This window comes from Sceloporus occidentalis, unplaced genomic scaffold (assembly GCF_023333645.1).
Source record: "Sceloporus occidentalis isolate IW3139 unplaced genomic scaffold, rSceOcc1.0.p SCAF_1, whole genome shotgun sequence".
NCBI classification, from domain to species: Eukaryota; Metazoa; Chordata; class Lepidosauria; order Squamata; family Phrynosomatidae; genus Sceloporus; species Sceloporus occidentalis.
This window is the reverse complement of record NW_028316981.1, coordinates 174,516,485-174,538,917: the sequence shown is the minus strand read 5'-3', so window position 1 is coordinate 174,538,917 and position 22,433 is coordinate 174,516,485. Positions and strand designations below refer to the sequence as shown.

Here is a 22,433-nt window from a genome sequence, read left to right as displayed (position 1 = left end):
GATGTGGGTCTTGTTGTTGATTGATCTGGCGTTGCACAGGAGCAGCGACAGGGTTTGTGGCACGGTTGGAGCGACCCTCAGGTCTCTTAGGTTGGGAGGGGGACCGGAAGGAGAGATGGATATGAGGCATCTATCTCGCCTTCCCCTGGAACGCAAGTCCCTCCTCCCACCGCCATACCTCCCCCTGCCCCACACAACCTCAATAGGAGCTCCGCTCAGAATGATGTCATCCCCTTGGACTGGTGTATCTGTTCTGGCTGTTAGTTTAAACCTTAGAGGGTTCATACAAAGCACTGAGCCTACTTTGAGGCTAGGATCTAGTACCTTGGATAGCTCTTTGGGATTAAAAGCCACAATGGGTTCACTTCCCCATTTGACATCTGACACACCAACCTTCACTGAGCGAGGATATTAATTCTTTGAGCTTTATTAGCTCCATGAATTTTCACAGGTCTCCCCCCCTTGCATAATAATGTCATTTACTTACTATTCAAAAAGTATTTTTGAGTTCTCAGGGTACATCTACAATCTAGAAATAATGCAGCTTGACACTACTTTAACTGCTATGGTTCCATCCTACAGAATCCTGAATTTATAGTTTGGTGAGGCACCAGAAGCCTTTGGCAGAGAAGGCTAAAGACTCTGTAAAATTACAGATTCCAGGATTATATAGGATTATGCTACAGCACTTAAAGTGGTGTCAAACTGCATTATTTCTACAGGGTGGATGCACCCTCAGAATACTTGTCTGTAATCCCTTAAATAACTCAGTGAGCTAGCCCAGTATTAGTTCCCCATTACAGCCAAAAGAAAAGCAAAATTAAGAGAGAGCAGGTTGCCTAAAGCTTTGTGCAGTTCTCCTGTTGATTTACTGCCAAGGTGAGATGAAACTCATCCTACTCTTAGGAACCCAACATTTCTTGTTCTGTTTGAAGGCTGCTTCCAGATGCTCCAATCTCACAAGGTCTACTAAGAACTAGGGGTAGGTAATATGTGGCCCTCTAAATGCTCTTAGACTGCAATTCCCATCAGTCATAGGCAGCAGGATCATGAGACCTGCAGTACAGCAGCATATAGAAAAACAAACAAAAATAAAAACAAAAAATAAGGAAATCAACTGAAGATTTTTTTAAAAAAACTGGAAACTATTTTATGAACTTTTTGAGCAAGCAGAAACCTAATGATGTAATAATCTGTGGATATGGTTACAGTATTAGTAATTCTTGAAAATCAAATCTAGTTAGATCTATTGTAGCAAAATAATTTTTGTATTATTCATTACAGTTTATGGGGATAGATCAGAGTTCTCTTCTGTTTTGGTTAGTTTGTAATTATTTAGTTTGTGGTTATTGTTATAGATTAGTGTTTGAGGAATCTGTCAAAGTGTTTAGTGTCATGAAGTTTTAGTTTTAACTAAACCATTATGTATGTTTGTCTTCCTTTTCCCTTTCTGCATGTCACACATTTTGCTGAGACTCAGTGTTTATGTTTTAAAATTAATAAACAACCTTACAAATTAAAAAAAAACCTCCCCATAAAGCATGATTTGCAATATTTCCCCTCAGATATACATTTACATTCATTACATTGTTTCTGACTCTTTTATTTCAGCCTGGAATGGGCTACCAAAGTCACTAAAAAGGATAAGGGTACCATGAATAGCCAAAAAACAAACAAACAAATGGGTCCTTGACTGATCAAGCCAGAAATTTCCCTGGAAGCCAAGATGATCAAACTGAGCTTGTTGTACTTTAGTCACATCATGAGAAAGTATTAATCTTTAGAAAAGACAACAATGCTAGAAAAGGTGGAGGGAAGGAGAAAGAGAGGAAGATCACAAGCTAGATGAATAGACTCAAGTACATCACAAGCATGAATTTATAGGATCTAAGCAGAACAGTGGAGGACAGGGGAGATTGGAAATATCTCCTTCATGGGGCCATTAAGAGTCAGGATCAACTCCAGGACAGTTAACAATAATAACAAAACACTTAAAAATATCTTTATTTTTATTTTAAAAAATCTTATGGTAAGGAATTTGTAGCCAAAGAGTCATACTCTATGGAACCCTGGGTCTCTACGAAGAATGCTTATTTCCCCCACCCAAGAGCCCACAACTACTGAATGCAATCAGTGGGTTACTGAATAAGCTCAGTGGGCTTTTAAATGTGGCGTCTTATTTCTGTGGATGTTACTATTCTGCCAAACATGCTACTAACATCCTTTTGTTCCTTCGCACTGCAGCTTTGTCTGCAGTCTTTCTGGCACTCAACACCTGACTCCAGCTGTTAGAAAGAGTAAGAGACACCCACCAGTATTTGGAGATTCTTTATTTTTAGAAAGAGAAACAGGGACATTTTAAAAGCATCTGAAAATTGGGATGATAGAGGATTAATCAGGACTGTTTCTGCCAAATTAGGTCAGTTGGAGAATAACTAATGTAGGCAGTTTTATTGGAGAAAGCATAAGAAAAATCCCCAATCTGGGCAAGGGACCTGGTTGCCACTGGTTCCATATCATTAACAGGTAGGCAAAAACATTCCAGTAGAAATGCTGGAAAAGTGTAAGCAATTTCAGTAGCATTAAACCCTACCCAACACCACAAAATGCCTACAGCCAATAACGGTGCAGGCTGCATAAGACCATGTGAACCTCAGAAGAAGGCGTGTACATCAAATTCTGTTTGCTGTGTGCTGCAGGAACTTGTTTGCCTTGTTTTCGAGAGCCATCCAAGGTGATGACCTCTTCTCTTGGCTCCCTTCCTGGTGCTTTTTCTCCTCGTTTCTAAATCTGTTTGTCGTCTACTAGAATGGAAGCTGCCTGCAACAGAAACCCACATGGAGGGGTTCCAAGAAGGAAATTGTCCCTAGCCAGATCTCCCCACCTTGCTATAGCCACTCCCTCCATGGTGTAGCATACTGTGGGAAGGAGAGTGTGTGTCCACCCAGTCAGAAGGATTGAAGAGAGACATCTACAGACATGGCCTCTTCCTCCTCTATGGGTGACCCCATAGAGAGGCTGCAGGATGAGGTGTCATGCTCCATCTGCCTGGAGTACCTCAGAGACCCTGTGACAATTGACTGTGGCCACAACTTTTGCTCAATGTGCATCTCGGACTACTGTGAGCGAGGAGGCGGTTCTGCAACAGGGGTGGCTCTTTGCCCACAATGCCGGGCAGGTTTTTTGCTCAGCAGCTCACGACCCAACAAGCAACTGGCAAACATAGTTGAAGGCATTGAGCAGCTGGCTCTGCGGCCAAGCAAAGGCCCTGGAGGTAGCGAGGCCTTGTGTGAAAGGCATGGGAAGAAGCTACGTCTCTTCTGCCAGGATGACGGTGAACCTATTTGCTTGGTGTGTGACAAATCACGAGAGCATCGCCTGCACACAGTCCTGCCTATTGAGGAGGCTGCTCATGACTACAAGGTGAGGAGTCTGCATATGGATTTGTAAGCTAAATAAGTTGGCAGTAACCCTGAAAAACCATTATTCTTTTTCTGGTTGTTTCTCTTGAATATTATCCCTAGAAGAGGCAACTGTGGCTCTCCACAATTTTTGGGCTCTACAACTGAAGCTAGGGGAAGTTACTGTTTTGAATACAGTTTTCAGAATCTACCTGCCATAATAGTCCAAACTAAGGAGCTTATCACTCAGCATTTTAAACTGGCTCCAGCCCGGAACGCGGGATGAAGTGGGGATTGTCGCACACTAAATCGCTGCAAAATCGCCGGCCGCTATCAGCCCAGGTCCTAGCCAGGTCCATGCTGCGCTCCACCAGCACTTTTTAGAAGTTGGAAATCTTTCTGACTTCTAAAAAGTGCTGGTGGAGCATGGCTGGGGCATAGGCTGATGGTGGCCAGCAATTTGGCTGTGATTTAGTGTGCGATAACCCCCACCTCCTTCCTGCATCCCGGCTCCAGCCCAGGAGGCTAGAGCTGGTTTAAAATACCGAGTGATAAGCACCTATGCTACAACATACCTTCTGTCATGATTTGACAAGGATAGTCCCAATTAATCTTCTGCTGTCCCACTCTTTCAGCTGCTTTTAAAAATTCCCAGTTGCTCTCTCCTCCTTTCCTTCAACTTATTTCAGTTTCTGCAGACTGAGTTCAAATTGCAAAAGTAGTTTGCACTCAATTAACTTTCAAATGAGAATGATTTCAACATGTGAAAGGATATCATATTGAGGGTGGAGCAAGCTTGTTTTCTGCTGCTCTGGAAATTAGGCAGAAACAATGGATTCAAGATAAAAGAAAAGAGACCCCACCTCAACCTTAGGAGGAACTTACTGAGAGTAAGAGTTGTTTGACAGTGGAACACACTACCTTTGCAAGTGCTGGAGTCTATTCTTTTGGAGATTTTAAACAGAGGCTGGATGGTCATCTGTTGGGGGTGCTTTGATTTAGTGTTCCTGAATGGCAGAGGGTTGGACTGGATGGCCCTAGTGCTCTCTTCCACCTCCGTGGTTCTATTATTCTAACTCAGAAGGAGGGAGATGAAAGGAGGGGGAAAACCTTGCACTTTCCAGTAGGCTCAGATAAAAGCAAACTACTATACATCTTGTTTGACCTTGTATATTTTTCTTCATTAATAACTTTTGCCATCTTGACTACACTCTGATTTCGCTTGGCCACATGTGTCCTGGTTTTCATCTGTGACATGTTGGAGGGTATACTATAACTATAAATTGCAATAGCCATAGCCAGCATAGCTGATAGGGAAGTATAATAGGAACTGTAGTCTGAAAATTCTGGAAGGCAACATGTTTCTCATTATTGAAATAACAGAGTATGTGTGCATGTGTGTATGAGAGAGGGAGAGAATGATTTGAGGGTCAGAAAGGGGACATGGCTTAAGAAAGCTCTTACAAGCAACATCGTTCTAAAAAATAGTTTATCCTCAATTGAGCACTCCTACCAGAAACATCACACAACTCTTTTCAGAGCAGTCAGACTCGCTCAAGTATATTGTCTGAGATGAGTAGTTTTCATGGCTGGATGTCTGAAGGGATTTCAACAGGGCTGGCATGCAGAGAGTCAGAGTTAGGGTATGAGTAGCGAGAGAGAGAGAATAGGAATGATGGTATTAAGAATATGAGAGAGAGAGGTGTGATCTAGAGGCTGGGATCACACAGGCCAGAATACTCCAAAAGCAGCCTAGAGTATTCTGACCAGAAGCTGCTCAATGCCACCACTGCTGGTGCAAGTCACTGCCACTGCTAGTGCCACCTGTTACCTTGGGCACTCTCTTGCAATGCCTCATGTGTGTGCTGCTGTACTGCCCAACACCACCACTGCTGGTGCAAGTCACTCACTCTGGGGTCATAATGGGGTGCCCAGCATCAATCACATGGTTGGGTACATCGTGTTAACCTTAGAGCAAGTGACCCATGCTGCTGCTGGTGGCCCAGGTGGCACAGTCGAATAGGCATGCAAACATCTACCCACTATTGCATCAGAAGGCTCTGGATCTCCTTGGATGATCTGGAGCACAAGGTGATTTTTAAAAAAAATGTTTTATGGTAAGGGTATGCCTTGGGTTCAGTGCCGAAATTGTCTGAATGTCAACTCAGCAGTTCACGTCAGAAGTGGAAATTGGCCCTTGCATCATCAGGACTATTCTCCATGATAACAGAGGGAGAACATTTTATTTGGCCCATGGAAATAAGGCCAGAGTTAGTTAGAATCAGTCAAGTTTTCCACTTCTGTTTACTAAATTGTTACGTTTGCATTATACACGTCTGCCTCTGAGAAGCCAACAAAAAGAATATTTGGAATTCTTGAATTCACTTAATCTCCCCCCCACCACACTGGATTAATTGCTGCCACAATGGAGTTTATCAGACAAGGGAAATTGGAAGTATGATCCAAAGGCAATCCAAATGCAATCATGGGGTTTCACATTATTGCATGATAGACTACTACACGCAATTTCGGGCAATGGCAGGCTATTTTGGGCAATGGGAAGTCAGTTCGAACACAATTCGAATTCATGTAAATTTACTGAACTAGCGAATTCACATGAATGCATTCTGGTTCCACTTTCTTTTCATTCAAAATTAAGAGAAATTCCTCCCGTGTGATAAACTTCATAGTGTCTGTGGTGGCAGCAGTTAATCCAGCGTCATGGTGTCCAGTGGGGAGATTAAGTGAATAAAATCTTGTATAGGAGCCATGAAGGCATTTGGAAGATCTCCACATTTGATGCTATAATAGTAGGACAGGAGGAGGTCCTCATATTGGTGGCAGAAGCAAGGGCAGTTAGAAGCCCCCACACTGGCATATTTTCCCCAATTTCAAAAGGAAAAAACTGGGGAAGGTGAGGACTGAAAAACTCAGAGGTAGAAGAGAGGAGAAAAATGAAGTGTCTTGAACCCATGTAGGGGTGTCATTGGGTTTGTGTGAGGGTACAGACTTGACTGGGTGACACCTCATAGAGGGGTGAACACCCAGTGGGGCAGTCATTCACTGCTGTCCAAACACTTCCCTGACTGCCCCCCTCTGCCAGTCGGGATGCCTCTGCTGTCCAATATCTGCAGGTCTGCTTTTGTTATTGTGTGCCTTCAGGTCATTTCCAATGTATGGTGACCCTAACATGAACTTATCATGGGGTTTTCTTGGCAAGTTTTGTCCAGAGGAAATTTGCTATTGCCATCCTTTATGACCAAGAGAGTGTAACTTGCCCAGGGTCACCCAGAGGATTTCATGGCTGTGCTCAGCTCAGATCTACTCTAGTTGGGCTTAATCTAATGAGATTCACAAGATTCAGACCAAAAAATCCATGCTTCCATATTCATCATGGAAAAAGTATCTGATCCAAAAGACATTTCAAACCCACACAGTGTTGTCCTGGAGCAAAGCTATCAACATCCCACTCGCCAAAATAGTGTGCTTCCTCCACAGATTAAGCTCCAGGAAGCTGTGGCTGTTCTCAAGAAAGTGCTGGAGGAAGCAAAAAAACTGGAGGCACAAGAGGAGGAGAAAACAGCTCAATGGAAGGTAAGCAGGGCATTGTTAAGGAGCACCAAGGACAAGCTGTAAACTTCTCATGTGTGTCTGCCAATGTGCCTTCAACTAACCTGTCAATTTACGGTGATCCCATGAATTTTATATGGTTTTCTTAGGCAAGGAATATTCAGAGGTGGTTTTGCTAAGTCCTTCCTCTGAAATATAGCCGACAGCATCTGGTATTTGTTGGCAATCTCCCATCTAAGTACTAACCAGGACTTACTCTGCTTAGCTTCCAAAATCAGTCAGGATCTGGCACTGTTAGGGCCCGAACTAAGTAAAATCAGGGAAAACTCCAGTGTTTCTTGGAAACCCCTGAGTGATCTTAGGTTCTTTGTGCACATGAAAAGCTGGATCAGGCCCTATTTCCCCAATCCCAAAGCCTCAGCCAATCCCCCCTCCCCATGCTAAGCTCTGCAAAGAAAGAGGATGGCCTGTTTTCAGAGCCACCATCACTACTTCATCACAGGCAGGAGGTCCGTGTAAAGCCTGCTCAGTGTGCTGTTCCTTCTGTTGAGGTGAGAACAGGATACCTGTGTGATCAACAAGGAGAGGGTAAACCAACACCTTCTTTTTTGATCACATGGTGGGACACCCTGTTCTGACCTCAACAAAAGAAATGGGAATGGCCTGGCTCTAGCAAGGAGCTGCTTGGGTAATGAAGTTGCAGTAGCAGTGGCACTGAGAGGGATGGACCAGCAGAGCTGATGTGGTATCGGCCCGGCTGGTCCATGTTCACAACAGTGTGGCATTGCACCAGATTTGGCTTGGTGCACGTAGTCACCATTGTGGTCCTTCCAGGGTAGTGTGAGGCATAATGCTCTGGTCTGGCCCCAGATTAAGCTGCTAGTATAAACATGCCTCCAGTTAGTCTCAAGGGTGCTACAAGATCCCTTTGCATGAGTAACTTTGGAAAGGCTTTGTGTCATCTGCTGCCACCTTGTGTGTAGTTTGGACCACTGCAGGGAGGGCTGTGAGTCTGCTGGCTGGTCATAGGGTTAACAGCAGTTTATCTATTTATTTATCCTCCATGTTCCTGTGCCCTTTTAAAACAGCAGCCTGACATACAGAAACTGTAAACATGGCAAGCTTTTTCATGGTGGGTGTGGTGGGGAGGGGAGATGTTTAGGGAAATGACACCTGCTAAATGTTTGGTGTTCTGCAGTTTTTCAAAAAGGAGTAGGACCAAAGTCATGATAACCCGTGTGTGTATTGTGTGTTGAACAATGGACATAGACATCATTTTTGGCACATCTTTCTTTAAACTATCTGGAATATGGTTGAATCAGCAGGAAGTGATTTGTTTGGCTGGTTGGGTAAACCCCACCGTTGCTCAATATGTTGGTTAAGCTCACTTGATGGAATAAGTCAAATATATAGGGCTTCAAAGCTCCCCTGAGAATCTTTCTCCTTGATCCTACTTGTGTGAGGAACTGGGGACTTGAAGGGGTGGAAGGAGGAAGCACTCTGAACTTTCTCAGGGGCACTCCCCCTCTAGCCATGTGTCTGGGTTCTATATAGTGCCAGCTGGTTCCTTACCAGGCCAGTGAGATGCTGAATCCTGGCCTACAAATAAGTCCAGCACTTTCTGTAGCTCCATTCAATGTGAGTAGTAAAACCAAGAGCATATTCAGTGCCCCCGCTGTCATGGGAATCGCCAGCCACCACTGGCATAGCCTCCAACTGCCCTGATTTGCCAGGGACAGTCCAGATTAATCCCCTGTCATCCCACTTTGTCTGCTGCTTCTAAAGCATCTCAGTTTTCCTCATCTCCTCCCACTTTCCCCTTTTGGCCTCATCTTACTTACATTGCTGCAAATTGAGTTCAAAATGCAAAACTAGTCAATGCAATAGGGTGGGGTAGAGAAGACAGAAAAGGGGTGGAATCTTCCCCTTCCCAGTAGTCTCAGGTCAAAGCAAATTCTTGCAGCCTCTCCTAGCTTTTTCAGTTACTTTCAAAATGTCCCAGTTTTTCTCTGCTCCTACCAGTTCCCCCCTTTCTACCAGCTTACTTCATTTGTTGCAAACTGACATTAAAGTGCAAATGCAGTTTGTGTTCAGTTTACTCGGTAGGTTTTCATCTGGAAAATGTTGGAGTGTATGCACTGGTCCTCCTGTGTTTGTTAGCCTAGTTGCATTAGAAATGGTTGCTGAGAGAGGGGGCAGCTCCTATGCAGTTTAGTGTTTTCTCATCTCTGAGGAATGTCGCTATACAACTGGAGGGTGGAAGAGGATGTTTGACAAATCTGCTCTGAGAAACATTGCTTGCGGTTCTTTTTAAAGAATAAATTCAAAACACCGTGCTGTAGCAACTACTGCATTACTATATCTGAGGAGATTAAAGGCAGAAAATCTCCTCATCATAGAGGTTGTTGAAATATCCTAGGCTTGTATGAGCAAGTAATGTCACACTGTCAGTTTTTGAATAGGCCCAAACAGTTGTGTATTCAGTAGCAGTTTATTAGTCAGACTTTAACAGGTTTATCTCCATACCATGGAAATCTTACCATACATACTCATATACAAGTCAAGGGAAGGTTTCACAGTCATAATCATGGATTTTGATATGACCCGTGAGTAAGTTGAGGGTAAAATTTAGGAGGCTATAAGAAAGGATGGAAAGGGGGAAATACCATTTCCATCTCTTCTCCTTCTCTGGACCTCTTCTGACCACCTAACACCAATTCCCAGATGCTGGAGAGGTTTTAACATCAGATTGAGAAAAGAAGCAAGTGGCGTTAAATGTGGAGTGTCTTTTATGGGAAGAGGAGGCTTGCAAATTGGACTGGGGAGGAAAGCAAATGGTGTTAAATGAGGTGTTTATTCCATGGGAAGAGGAGGCTTGCAAATCAGACTGAGAACCCCCCCCCACACACACACACACAGAGAGAGAGAGAGAGAGAGAGAGAGAGAGAGAACACAGTGCCTCAAGGCACTAAGAGTGGGGTATCAGGTTTGCTTGTTTTAGGACCATTCTAAGCAGTACTAGTTATTGACCTGTATATAAGTTGACCAAGCATTTTAGGGTCAATTTTGGGGCATAAATTTCTTGACTTATAGTTGAGTATATACAGCAGTTCTCTCAAATCAAGCTGCTGTTAAACTGTTGTGTGTTGTGTGCCTTCAAGTCATTTTCATATATATATATTATAACGATCCTAAGGCAAACATATCACAGGATTTTCTTAACAAGTTTCTTCAGAGAGGGTTTGCCATTGTCATCCTCTGAGGCCGAGAGAGTGTGGCTTGCCCAAGGTCACCCAGTGGTTTCCATGGCCGAGCAGGGATTCAAACTTTGCTTTCCAGAATCATAGTCCAATGCTCAAACCACTACACCATCTGACCTTTCCTTTCCTGCTCTGGTAGACTTCCCATGTCATTGCAAGCCTAAGGGATTGTATGTGTCATCCCATATACACAGCAGGGCCAATCCTACCCATGGGCAGTGTGAAATATCCTCTTCAAACAGCAGATGCCATGGGGTGGTGACAACTATCCTACTTGCCTCTACTGTTCCTCCTGAACTCCCAGCTACTCCTATGTGTTGGAAGACAGAGCTATGTGACTGTCACACAACCTGACTTGTGCCCCCTAAGTTAGTCTGTTTCCTCCCAATGTATCAGAAAAAAATGTGCCATCACAGAAAGAAAGATTCAGCTGTCAGTCCAGTCAACTTCTGAATGCGTGGACTGAGGTGTTGTTGTCATCTCACCTTTCACCTCAGGAAGCTAAATATCTTTGGCTAGCCTTGGCATACAGAGTTACACACCATATCACTTACTGTGTTGTTTTTAAACCTGCCAAATAACAGAGATCGGAAATTCCTAGCTCATGTCTCAGTTGAATTTTGCAAGGAAGCCAGAGAAAATGACAGGGAAAATAATTTCCAGAGAGACAGCTGTGTTCTTCTGTTGTATCAAAAATGATAGCGTCTTGCAACACCATAACAAACTGTTATGACATACGTTTTTGTAGATTAGTGTCTACTTCCTCCAAAGCACAGAGTGTTACTATAAAGTTGTGGGTATATTATATACATATTGGGATGGTCATGGCAATGCTGAACAGTAAACAGTATGGTCAGAGAAAAATGAAATGCAGAAAGTACACACTACAATACTCCCTTACAGCTAGGGTTGCCATGGTAATAGGGGACAATTATGGCAACCCTACTTACAGCTTAATGTGACTGTTCTTCAAGTTGAGATAACACAAACAGCCTGGCATTAGTAATCTAATTAACATGCTCAATGTGATGAAAAAGAACAAAAAATACTCTGATTCGAGCCACAGACAACTGAACTGCATGCCTTGATCAATTATAATTTGGTGCTTTCACACTACATTTTCTCTTTGAACATCCCTTGCATAAAGTAAAATACATTACTTCAAACTGCCTGCTGACTTATGAAGACCCCATGACTCTCATAGGCATAGAATACTCAGAGGACTTTTGCCTTCCTCTTGCTATAGCCTATAGCAGTGCTATTCAAAGTGTGGGTCCATGAACTGGTGCCAGTCCCCAAGCCATTTGCTGCTGATCTATGGAGAGTTTCTAGGAAAGAAAGAAACAATTTTAGCCAGTGAGCACAAAGATATTGTTGCTCCCTGGCACATGAGATGGTGGTGGTTGCTGGACCTCCACATCAGATAGCTGAAGAAGTGACTTACAGCAACTCCCATCCAAATGCTTACTGACTGTGTGTAGCTTCTGAGGTCAGGTGGGATCTGATGCCTTCAGGGTATTTAGATAGAGGCATTTAGGGGAGTTATTCTCAAAATAAAGTTGTTTACTTCATGTCAAGGTAGGCAAAGTGTAAGGCTCAGTTCCAGATTTGGGGAGGGGGAAAAAACCTTTCGGTTTCAGTTTCAGGAGCCTGTCTGTAAATATGGAGAGGCCTACTACCCAGAGCCTATAAGAAGGAAGTGCTATCATCCAGGATGGTTCATAGTGATAACCTCGAGCATATGTTGAAAATTGCTGGGAGTTGTTAGTGATTATAGTTGTCTATTTCTCTTCAGGTTCTTCCCCATAGAAGATTATTCTAGATACCAATTTAGCTTTACTTAATGGTTTCTTTTATTGTTGTGTTCCTTCAAGTCATTTCTGACTTATGTCATCTCAAAGGCAAACCTATCATGTTTTATTTTTTGTGAGATTTTCTTGACAAGTTTCTTCAGAGGGGTTTGTCATTGCCTTCCTCTGAGGCTGAGAGAGTATGACTTGTCCAAAGTCACCCAGTGGGTTTCCATCGCTGAGCAGGACTCAAACCCTAGTCTTCCAGAGTCAGAGGGTGCATGTACAATGTAGAAATAATGCAGTTTGACACAACTTTAACTGTCATGACTCCATCCTACAGAATCCTGGTATTTGTAGTTTTATGAGGCACCAGCATGGAAGATAAAGCTAAAAAACCTACAAATCCCAGGATTCCATATGATGCAGCTATAGAACCTAAAGTGGTGTCTAAGGGCATCATTTCTACAGTGTAAATGCACTCCGAATCCAGACTCACACCACTACACTACATGGCTCACTCTTTCACTCTACTGGGCACATATTGTTGTCTAAGAAATGCCTGTTGTAAATCTTCAAGTTGAGGAGGTTGATGAGGCTAAACCTGATGCCCTGTGCTGCTTTCTGTTAATGTCCCTCCCTGCTGATAGGAGAAAGTAGAGGAATGCCGAGCACTTATCAAATCAGGGTTTGAAAAACGACGCTGGGCCATGGCCGAAGAGGAGCAACTGCTTTTGAGGCAGCTTCATGAAGAGGAGCAAATGACAGTGAAGAAGCTGCAGATGAACTGGGCCTTCCTTGCTGGGCAGTGTGCTGGGCTGCAGCAGCTGATCTTGGAGATGGAGCAGAAGTGCCAACAGCCAGCAGCCTCCTTCCTCAAGGTGAGGCTCTCTGAGATAGCCAAGAGAGTTTCAAGAAGTTACTTTTGTATGTATTTGTTTTTGTATGTGCCTTCAAGTTGCTTGTTAACTTATGGTGAGCGCATGAGTTTCATAGGGTTTTCTTAGGCAAGCAATACTGAAGAGGTGGTTTTGCCACTTCCTTCCTCTGAAATATAGCCTAAAGCACTGGTATTCATTGTCTGTCTCTCATCTAAGGTCTAACCAAAACTGACCCTACTTAGCTTCCAAGATCAGACAGGATCTGGTGCCTTTCGGGGACTGCTTCCCAAACTTTGGTCCTCCAAATATTTTGGACCTCATGTCCCCAAATTCCTGATTGTTGTCCAAGCTGGTTTGGACTTCTGGGAGTTGACATCCAAAGCCAAAGTTTGGGAATACTGCTTTAGGATATTTAGGGCCAAGAGTATCTTTGTGCACTTAATAGATTTACATTACCTCCTTCCTCCCAAGAGCTCAGGTTCATATATGTGGTAATCCTTTCCCTTATCCATTTTGTCTTCTCAGCAACCCTTTGCAGTAGGTTAGGCTGAGAGAAAGCGACTGATCCAAGGTTCCTGAATGAATTTCACAACTGAGTGGGGAATTTAACTGTGAGTCTCCACAAATCATAGTCTAGTATTTTCCCCACTTATCTCCATTCTCTTTTGTGTAAAAAGCATTCTAACAACTACACCACACTTTCAGTCATGCAGAAACATTAAGCCTAAGAAGCTAATGAGAGGTTTTCTTGACTGGAACAAATTAATAGTCAAAGAAGAGAAAATACTAAAATTGTCTCTTCCATTTGGCTTTAGTAACCAAGTAGATGCACTTGGGTTCAGAACTTGATTCATTCATAAGACTAGATTACTTTATAGGGTACAGAGTCAGTGATGACTGCATACCTTCTGAAGATTTTCATACCAGTGCTTTACCGCTGGTAAAACACCGGTAAAACATTTAAGAAGTGTGTGTGTCTGAAAGTCTGATGTGCTTCCTAAACGTCAGGGGATCATCCACTTGCCTCCAGTGTCTTTGAATCGTATGGGGAGCAGCATTTCCCATTAATGGAAACTTTGCATTGATGGGAAATGGCTGCTTCCCAAACGATTCAGGGACGCTGGAGGATAGCGGACGATTCCTTGACATTTAGGAAACGCATCAGGCTTTCACACACATGCACGTCCTAAACATTTTACTGGCATTTTACCAGCGCTTACCTCATGGTAAGCGCTGGTATGAAAATCTGCACTGTCTAAATTTAGCAGGGACAGCCCCAGTTAATCCTCTGTCATCACAGGTGCTTTCAAAATGTCCCAATTCTTCTCCTTCCGTTTCCCCCTATGTCCTCAGCTTAATTCAACTAATGCAAGTAGTTTGCAATTGCACTCAGTTAACTCAGCAGCAGAGAGAGGAGAGGGCACAGTTTTCCTTAATAAACTTAGGATATATATTCCAGGGTTCCCCTGCTTACACTAGTAGTTTTATGTGTTTTCATCAGTGCCTGGGTATATCCTTTCAGCCACACTCTGATGTAGCACAGCCACATGCGTCTCAGTTTTCTTCTGTGAAATGATGGAGAGTATTGACAGGACACACAATAATGACACAAATTGTGTATCTAATTTGCATAATTCCATCAGGCCTCTAAGGAGGATCTCCACAGACTTCATTTATTTATTTATTTATTATCTGTAAGTGCAACTAAATGATATGGGAGGAGCATGCCTTTTGTTGTGTGCCAAAACATGCCAAGTGAGATGGAAAAGCAGGCCTAGATTATGTAGTTCCACACCCAGACAATCCAAATTCTGCACTGAGAAGGGTGGAATTCTGGAGCTTCTATTACTATGATGCAACTTGAACCAACCACCATAGTGGATTTTGCATGCACATTCCATTCTTTTGCTTAATTTTTTTAATGAAATGTGCCAAGGGACTGGAAATTGTGAACTGCTTCAGTTTTGGAAGCTGTATGCAATTTCAGTGGACTACACCACTACTGAGATGCTACAGCTACAAGGGCTAGAAACATATGCTTTCCTTTTACTGGAAGTAAATTCTTGGGAAGATGTGTTCTTCTACACCAGCATCTCATTCTGGCCTTTTCCAGAACTTTTTGAGTACCACAAAACCTTAGGTCCAAGCCTCCTGTGATCTGTGAAGTGCCTTGTTACTTCTGTGTCAGAACTTGGAAAGGCTACCCTTTTCTGGATGGCTCCCAAATTTGCCCCTGGCCATATTGGTTGGGGGGATTCTATGACTTCTAGTCTCCCCTAAAAACTTTTTCAAAGTCTAGTCTATGGGACTGAGTGGAGGTTTAGATAAAAATGGGAAATCTGAGGCAAACATTAGGCTTGTCCAACTGTTTGATGTTGACTAGAGACCTGTTGAGTTAAAAAAACACCTATGCAATTCTGAATTAGAGGCTGTATCCTGCGTCTTTTAGTGGAGCAGCTGCAGTTCTAGGATGCTGTATATGTAAGTACCTTGAACAATGCTCACAAATTGTAACTGGACTTTTATAGTATTTCTGTTTTCTTCCCTAGGATGTGAAAAACACCTTGATCAGGTCAGTATGCTAAATTTCTGTGGCAGTCAAATGCTAATTCTTTCCTTCAACTTCTTTGGGGCAAAATAAGTGTTTATAGGCTTGCAGCTTAACAGTTTTTATAACCCCGAAGTTCCACAAAATTGTTTCTTTGGCTTTCTACTGGATAACTGGAGATCTATTCTCCCTAGGAGTGCAGGAATATCCCTGCAAGAACTGCAGCCCATCTCAATGGATCTACAGGACTCCTACAATGTCCCTGGGTTATTGGAGTCCCTCCGAAGATACAGAGGTAAGTGTAAGACAATATAAAACTGTTCTTGATGTGTGAGTGTGATAGTAAATCTATCTTTCAAGGCTTATTTGTCATGTGTAATGTTTTGAGATACTTGAACTGTAATTGGAAATGAGGGTTTAAGCATCTAAAGGTTTAAGCATAGATCTAAACAAGATCCTCATTCTGGTGCCAGAGGAGAAGGAGAAGGTGGATCCCCATTTTACACCCCTAAACTGCCTCCATTCCACCAACAAAAGCCAATAAGGCTGAGCTGTGAAATCTAACTTCAATTATGGTAATAGGACAGAGTCACCAAGATAGCTCTGGCCTCAGAATGCAACAGGAAGTAGCCAGAGCAGTCAAAGTGGAATAGCAGCACTATAAGAGAGTAGTGCAGAAATGTGATATATTCATGAAAATGGTTCCTCCCACAGGCAGCCCCCACGGACAGGGTGGCTAGTGGCAGAACCAAATGGCCATGTTGTTGCTATGGCAGTTATATACTGGATGGTGAGGCTGGTTCTGAACTCTGGAATTTCCCATTTAGAAGGAGTTCCAATGAACTTGTTCCTGTGTGCCTTCAAGTTATTTCTAACTTATGATGACACTTTCATGGAGTTTTCTTAGCAGAATTCATTTAGAGGAGCTTTGCTATTGCCTTCCTCTAAGGCTGCCCAATATCACCCACTTGGTTTCCATGGCTGAGTAGAGATTTGATCCCTGGTCTCCCAGAGTCCTAGTCCAGTACTCAAACCACTATTACACGTTGGCTCTCATCCTTTTAAAAGTGAAGGGAAAGTCCTATGCTTTAGAGTTCCTAAATAGACATAATCATTTAAAACAGATAAGATGGACAAAAGGTTCATCTGGATCAGGAGCTCCTGGTCTTCCAGATGTTGTTGGTCTGCAAGTCACAGCAGCCCCAGCTAGCATATTATTTATTCATAATAATGAAGGATGATTAAAGCTGCAGTTCAAACCCTGGAGAGATATAAGATTCACTCATCTAATCTACATATCCCTCACTTTGATGGACAAATATGGACAGATATGTTGATTGGGTATAAGGCAGCTCCAGTAAACTTTGTATGCTTTGTATTAGTGTTGTCACATAAGATCTGGGCTGACTATATGTGTTTCTCCCTGCAGTGCCAGTGACCTTTGACCCCGACACAGCAAATCCCTACCTGCTTCTATCAGAGGACCTGCTCAGTGTTCAGGTTGGAGATCGCAAGCAGGACCTGCCCAAGAGTTCTTCCCGTTTTGAAACGTGCACATGCCTCATGGGTTGTCAGCAGTTCACATCCGGGAGGCACTACTGGGAAGTCTGTGTGGAGGGCAAGACCAGCTGGACACTTGGGGTGTGTCGAGAGTCTGTGAGCCGCCAGGGGATCTTCACACCCTCACCGGCCACGGGGTTCTGGACAGTGTGGCTGAGGAACAGTGATGAGTATGCAGCCCTCACCTCTCCCCTCACAGAACTCACACTGAGGACCAGGCCTGGGACAATAGGCATTTTTCTGGATTACGACACAGGAGAGGTCTCCTTCTACAATGCTGACAATGGATCGCACATCTTTATGTTTTCAGACTCCTTCTCAGGAACCCTGCGGCCTTACTTCTACCCTGGGGTAAGGGCTGGGGGAAATGATGCTCCACTCGTCATTCAGCCAGCCAGCCATGAAGAAAAATTTTCCCATTCTTCCAATGAGACCTTGTCATGTTATATGCAGAACTCACTGCCACTGGATGATGAATTTATACTAAAAACGTAGGTTCCTGCATGTGTAGCAGGACATTACAAGAGAGGACGGGTTGGAGATAATGGTTTGGACATGTAAGCAAAGCCATGAAATGTTCCTTCCGAGAACCATACATGCCATAGTTAACCAACCAATGGAAGTCAAAAACTAAACTTTTCCAAGCTATGTGACTTCCAATGGACCGCTAGATGTGAAGTTGTCAAGCAGTTATTGCTAACAAGAGATTAGTGACTATGGAGGGAAGGAGGGGTAGAAATGCAACAGATTGTGCTGGAAGATGACTGTATGATCTACTTTCTCATTGGAATGAATGGAATTATGGCTTAGTCATCACAACCTATCTACCTTTCTGATCAAATTTCCTGAATCTTCTTAGGTTGCTTAGGGCTTTCCCACTTTTATTTCCATAAACAACCATACCAGATCAATCAGACAGAGAGTTGGGCCTAAGAAAACCCTCTCAAATCCATGGGGTTGCCATAAGTTGACAGGCAGTCTGAAGATGTGCAGACAAAGATGTGTGGTGTCCGTGTGCATGCATGCACACACAAAGCAAGATTTGTTTTTTACACTCCGCTCTAAAATTATGGTGCAAATGCAACCTTTGACTCTTGGGATCATACTGCAAGTGATGCTAAATGCCTTAATAACAACTACATCAGAATCTTGAGAAGAATTAATATTATCCTTGGATAGAGGGGTGATTGGCATTCAGTCCATAGTGCCTAGGGAAGAGAGATTTAACCAGATCCGTTTGTAGTGTAGTGGTTGAAGTGCTGAAATGAGACTCAGGAGATCTAGGTTGTAGTCCCCAATGCAGCATGAAATTCACTGGATGGCCTTGGGTCAGTCATTCATTCTCTCTCTTATCTTGGCTTACCTAACAAGTTTGTTGTGAGGACTTGCCTAAAGTCATCCAGTGGTTTTCCATGGCCAAGCAGGGATTCAAACTCTGGTGTCTGAAGTCATAGAGCGGCACTCAAACCGCTATACCACACTGGTTCTATTATGAGCTTATGCCCAATGGCGTAAATTGGACCAATTTCTAATACGCTTAGCAGCAGCACTAATCAGGAAACATAGCTGGTTAAAAAACATACCTTCTAACTGTCTCTCTTTTGCAAGGATAGTCCTGATTAATTTTGTCCTCCCACTTTTTCAGCTGCTTTAAAAATGTCCCATTTTCTCTCTCCTCCTCTCATCCCCTTTGTACTCAGCGAGCTTCAGTGGCTGCAAACTGAGTTCAAACTGCAGAAGTAGTTCACACTCAATTAACTCAGTAGTGGGGAGAGAAGAGGAGAAGGTTGGATCTTGCCCTTCTCTGTAGATTCAGGCAAAAGCAAACTTCTATAGCCTCACCTAGTTGGTATCTTTTCTCTCATTAATCACTTTTGCCATCTTGATCACACTGTTATTCCTTGGCCACACATGTCCCAGTTTCCATCTGTAAAATGTTGGAGAATATGAAACATCCCTGCCCATGTACTACAACCCTGATGAAATTCTTCTCCCTTCTGCTTGTGCCTAGTATTAATACACGTCAGTCCTCCACATCTGAAGCTTTGGACTTTGTGAATTTGATCATTCACCATTAATCATTATTAATTATTAATATATTATCTCTAGAAATCTTTAGGTTTTCTAGCATGACTCTGTGGCCAACCTCTGTCATTTGGAGAAACAGGCGGGATATAAATCATATAAAAGTAAAACAAGAAGTTGGACTGGAGGACTTACCAATTTCTAGAGAGAACACTTCTCTAGGCATTTGTAGGTCATTAGCACAATTCTATGCTCAGTTTCTGGCAGATGTTGACCATAGAGTGTGCTAGAGGACCTAGTCATTGCTAAAGAGATGTTCTTACAGATAAAAAAAATATATGTTTTTTTTAATTTGACTTTTCCCAACTTTTCCAGGGATCTTGGATCCCTAACCCCAGGGAATGTGGCAAGCCCATTATAATTTTGTTACAAATGGTATAGCTTTCACTGTATTATATCCTTTCTGCTTCAGCTGTTACCTAGAGGTGTTTGTGTTTTTAAGAACCACAGACAAGGATCTGTGCTGGCTCTGAATAAAGGCATCTAGGCTTTATGACAGGGGTAGGCAACCCTTTTGAGCCGGGGGCCGGGTTGCTGTCCCTCAGACAACTGGGGGGCCGAAGCCAAAAAATAAATAATTAAATAATAAAAAAAAATTAAATAAATAAATAAACCGGGACAAATGTAGGACAACATTTTCAAATGGAGGGCACTTTTTAAATAAAAAATGGAGAACATGTGAAAAAATTTGCTGATTTTTTAAAAAATGTTAAGATAAATGCATGTTTCTGAGGCTTCTATAGTCAATTGCCCCACCATGCCCCTCGTGTGAGACGCAAAAGGCCCCGGTGGCAATTGGCGGCAGGACCAGGCTGGGGCCGGTCCCAAGGCCTTGCTGGGCCGCATTCAGCCCGCGGGCCACAGGTTGCCTACCCCTGCTTTATGAGCTGGACAAATTGCAACATGAGTAATTATGAGGACAGTAAAGATATGGAGAGTGTACAGTAATGCCAGTGCTGATGGTATATAGCAGTGGTTCCCAAACTTTGAACTCCCAGATTTTTGGGAATTCAGCTCCCCTAATTCCTGAATGTTGGCCAAGCTGGCTGGGGTTTCTGGGAGCTGAAGTCCCAAACACCCAGAGGACCAAAGTTTGGGAACCACTGATCTATAGGTTATGAAAAGAATGCATATCATCCAAAGGAAAAGATTTGCATACTAGGTACCTGTGAGTGATCTCATTGCCATGGCATTTGAAACAACTCGTCAGAGTTCATGCAGAAGTAAGTCAATCAGAAGTTCTTAACTGAGCTTTAAGAGTACTTGATGTCATCTTTTCAAATACTCTTGATGATAAATTAAGTCCCCATTTGGGGCTTCCCTTCCTCTACATTGCTGGCTTTAAGCCCAAGATACTGTACTAGGCAAACATGTCAGATATGAAACTCTCTTCTAGTTGTGTGAAGAATAGGGGGTGGCCAAAATGGTGATCACTTTCTCCCCGTAAGAAGTTTTAGGAGGGAGGAAGATAGTGACCAAACAATCCTACCAGGAACTGCTTTTTGATTTCAAGGTGGTTTGGCCAGGGTTGGTCCACATGTGGTCCACAGGCAGCAGGTACTCCCAATGCTTTTATAGTTCCCACCATAGTTCACTGTGGTGGCAAGTAGGAAAATCACTGCTTTTAAATATGCAAGCAAGAGATCCAGGAAGTGTTCTTATTTTTAAAGAAAATTATATTCCTGGAGAGAGCTAGTATGATGTTGTGGTTTGAGTGTAGGACTATGACTCTGCAGACTAGGGTTCACATTTCCACTCAGCCATGGAAACCCAATGAGTGACTCTCAGAGGAAGGCAAATACTCCTGGAAGCCTCCAAGAGGTTATCCCTATCTATCTATCTATCTATCTATCTATCTATCTATCTATCTATCTACCTATCATCTTTGTTTATCTATTTTACCCAAAACTGGAACTCAAGATTACGCATTTAAAAAGTTACAATTAAAAACATACAAAAAGCAACATTAAAACTCTCATATTCCCACCATCCATACCTGTGATATTGGAAGGATTGATAGTAAGGCCTCTCCTGTGTTTCTTAGGTACTGGACAGTGTTGTATCATAACAGCAACAACTCTGCCCTTGCTGCCACAATGACAGTGAATTCAGCAACAGCAGGAGTTGAGACTGGCCCTTAATGGACTGAGAGAGTGATCCAAATGGACCCTCACCCCAACCTTCCAGAAGTTGCCCAGTCCAAGTGGACTAGGGTTCCTGGACTGATAAAAATGACTCCATATTTAATTGCATTTTTACATAATCTTTGCCTAGTGGGGAATTCCAGATCACCCAGTATGATGTAATCTCTGTGAGAAACCAACTGTGTGCACCAAAAATAGCCACAAGGCACTACAGCTTTGTCTATTTATATCACACTTGGCAAAAGCAATGACTGTGTTGCAATAATTTCAGCATTTCTTCTCCTAACTGTCCTTCTTCCTCCCCTGCCCCAAGGTATTTTAAAACCACATTTCCTTCCTGCCCTTCTTTAGCCTATTTCATTTTAACAACAACAAACTTATGGTGTCACACTGAGAGAGTGGGAGTGGCCTAAATCAGGAGTGGGAATTATTTGGCTCTCCAGATGTTGTTGAATTGCAAATCCCAGCATCCTTCACCACTGCCTACACTGCTTAGGACTGCTATCAAGATACATGATTAACTGAGGCTGCCAGATATTTTTCTAACATGATCTTTGCTACATCATAATACTAGGCTACACAGTTCCATTTTACAGATAAAGTGATAAGACTGGTGCTTAGTCCTGTCTAGGCTGGCAAACCTAAATTTGGGGCAAATTATATCAAGTTCCATTTGGGGAGGGGGTGCATGTGACTGAAAACCTATCCGTAGAGTTTGGAATGTAACTTTAAAATAGAACTGATTATATTACTCTAATCATCCAACACATTGTTACTTGTTGTTGTTAAAGCAGGCCAGAAAGTACTTCTCACTACTAACACATAGTGATGCATTCAAGTATTTTACTTCAAGTCTCAAGTAGAGTAGTGAAGTCCTTGCAAGATACTTTCAAGTCAAGTCTCAAGTCTGGGAGCCAACTTTTAACTGAAAAAAGGGAAGGAGGACATGTTTCTCAGAGGGAAATAGCAAATATGTTAAGCAAAGGGCATGAGGTGGGGCTTGAGGATGGCTTAGCAGCCTGCCCATCTGCAGATCGAAGGAGCCTTCTATAGCTTTTAAAATGCTTCAGAAGGATCTTTCTGCTTCAAATTCATTGCCTAACACATTTGCTGTTCCTCTCCAAGAAACATGCCCTACACTTGGGGGTGAGTCTTCCCTGTTGCTCAAATTGAATGATACCAGCAAGTCAATTG

The 22,433-nt window shown here is 42.9% G+C and overlaps 1 protein-coding gene across 1 annotated transcript; it reads left to right on the top strand.

Moving 5' to 3' along the window:
• The first annotated feature begins 2,914 nt into the window (after positions 1-2,914).
• LOC149322765 (E3 ubiquitin-protein ligase TRIM58-like) lies at positions 2,915-19,718 on the top strand. Its single transcript, XM_089482821.1, has 6 exons — positions 2,915-3,423; positions 6,900-6,995; positions 12,672-12,902; positions 15,452-15,474; positions 15,645-15,745; positions 16,880-19,718. Exons 1-6 carry the CDS (start codon positions 2,980-2,982, stop codon positions 17,503-17,505), a joined length of 1,521 nt encoding a protein of 506 aa, XP_089338947.1. The 5' UTR covers positions 2,915-2,979; the 3' UTR covers positions 17,506-19,718.
• Positions 19,719-22,433: the final 2,715 nt, after the last annotated feature.

Bases quoted from the DNA above. Each gene is read 5' to 3' on its own strand.
- LOC149322765 (XM_089482821.1), top strand. From the start codon at position 2,980: ATGGCCTCTTCCTCCTCTATGGGTGACCCCATAGAGAGGCTGCAGGAT. The intron at 6,996-12,671 runs GTAAGCAGGGCA...CCCTGCTGATAG, and splicing joins AGAAAACAGCTCAATGGAAG to GAGAAAGTAGAGGAATGCCG. The intron at 15,475-15,644 runs GTCAGTATGCTA...TATTCTCCCTAG, and splicing joins GTGAAAAACACCTTGATCAG to GAGTGCAGGAATATCCCTGC.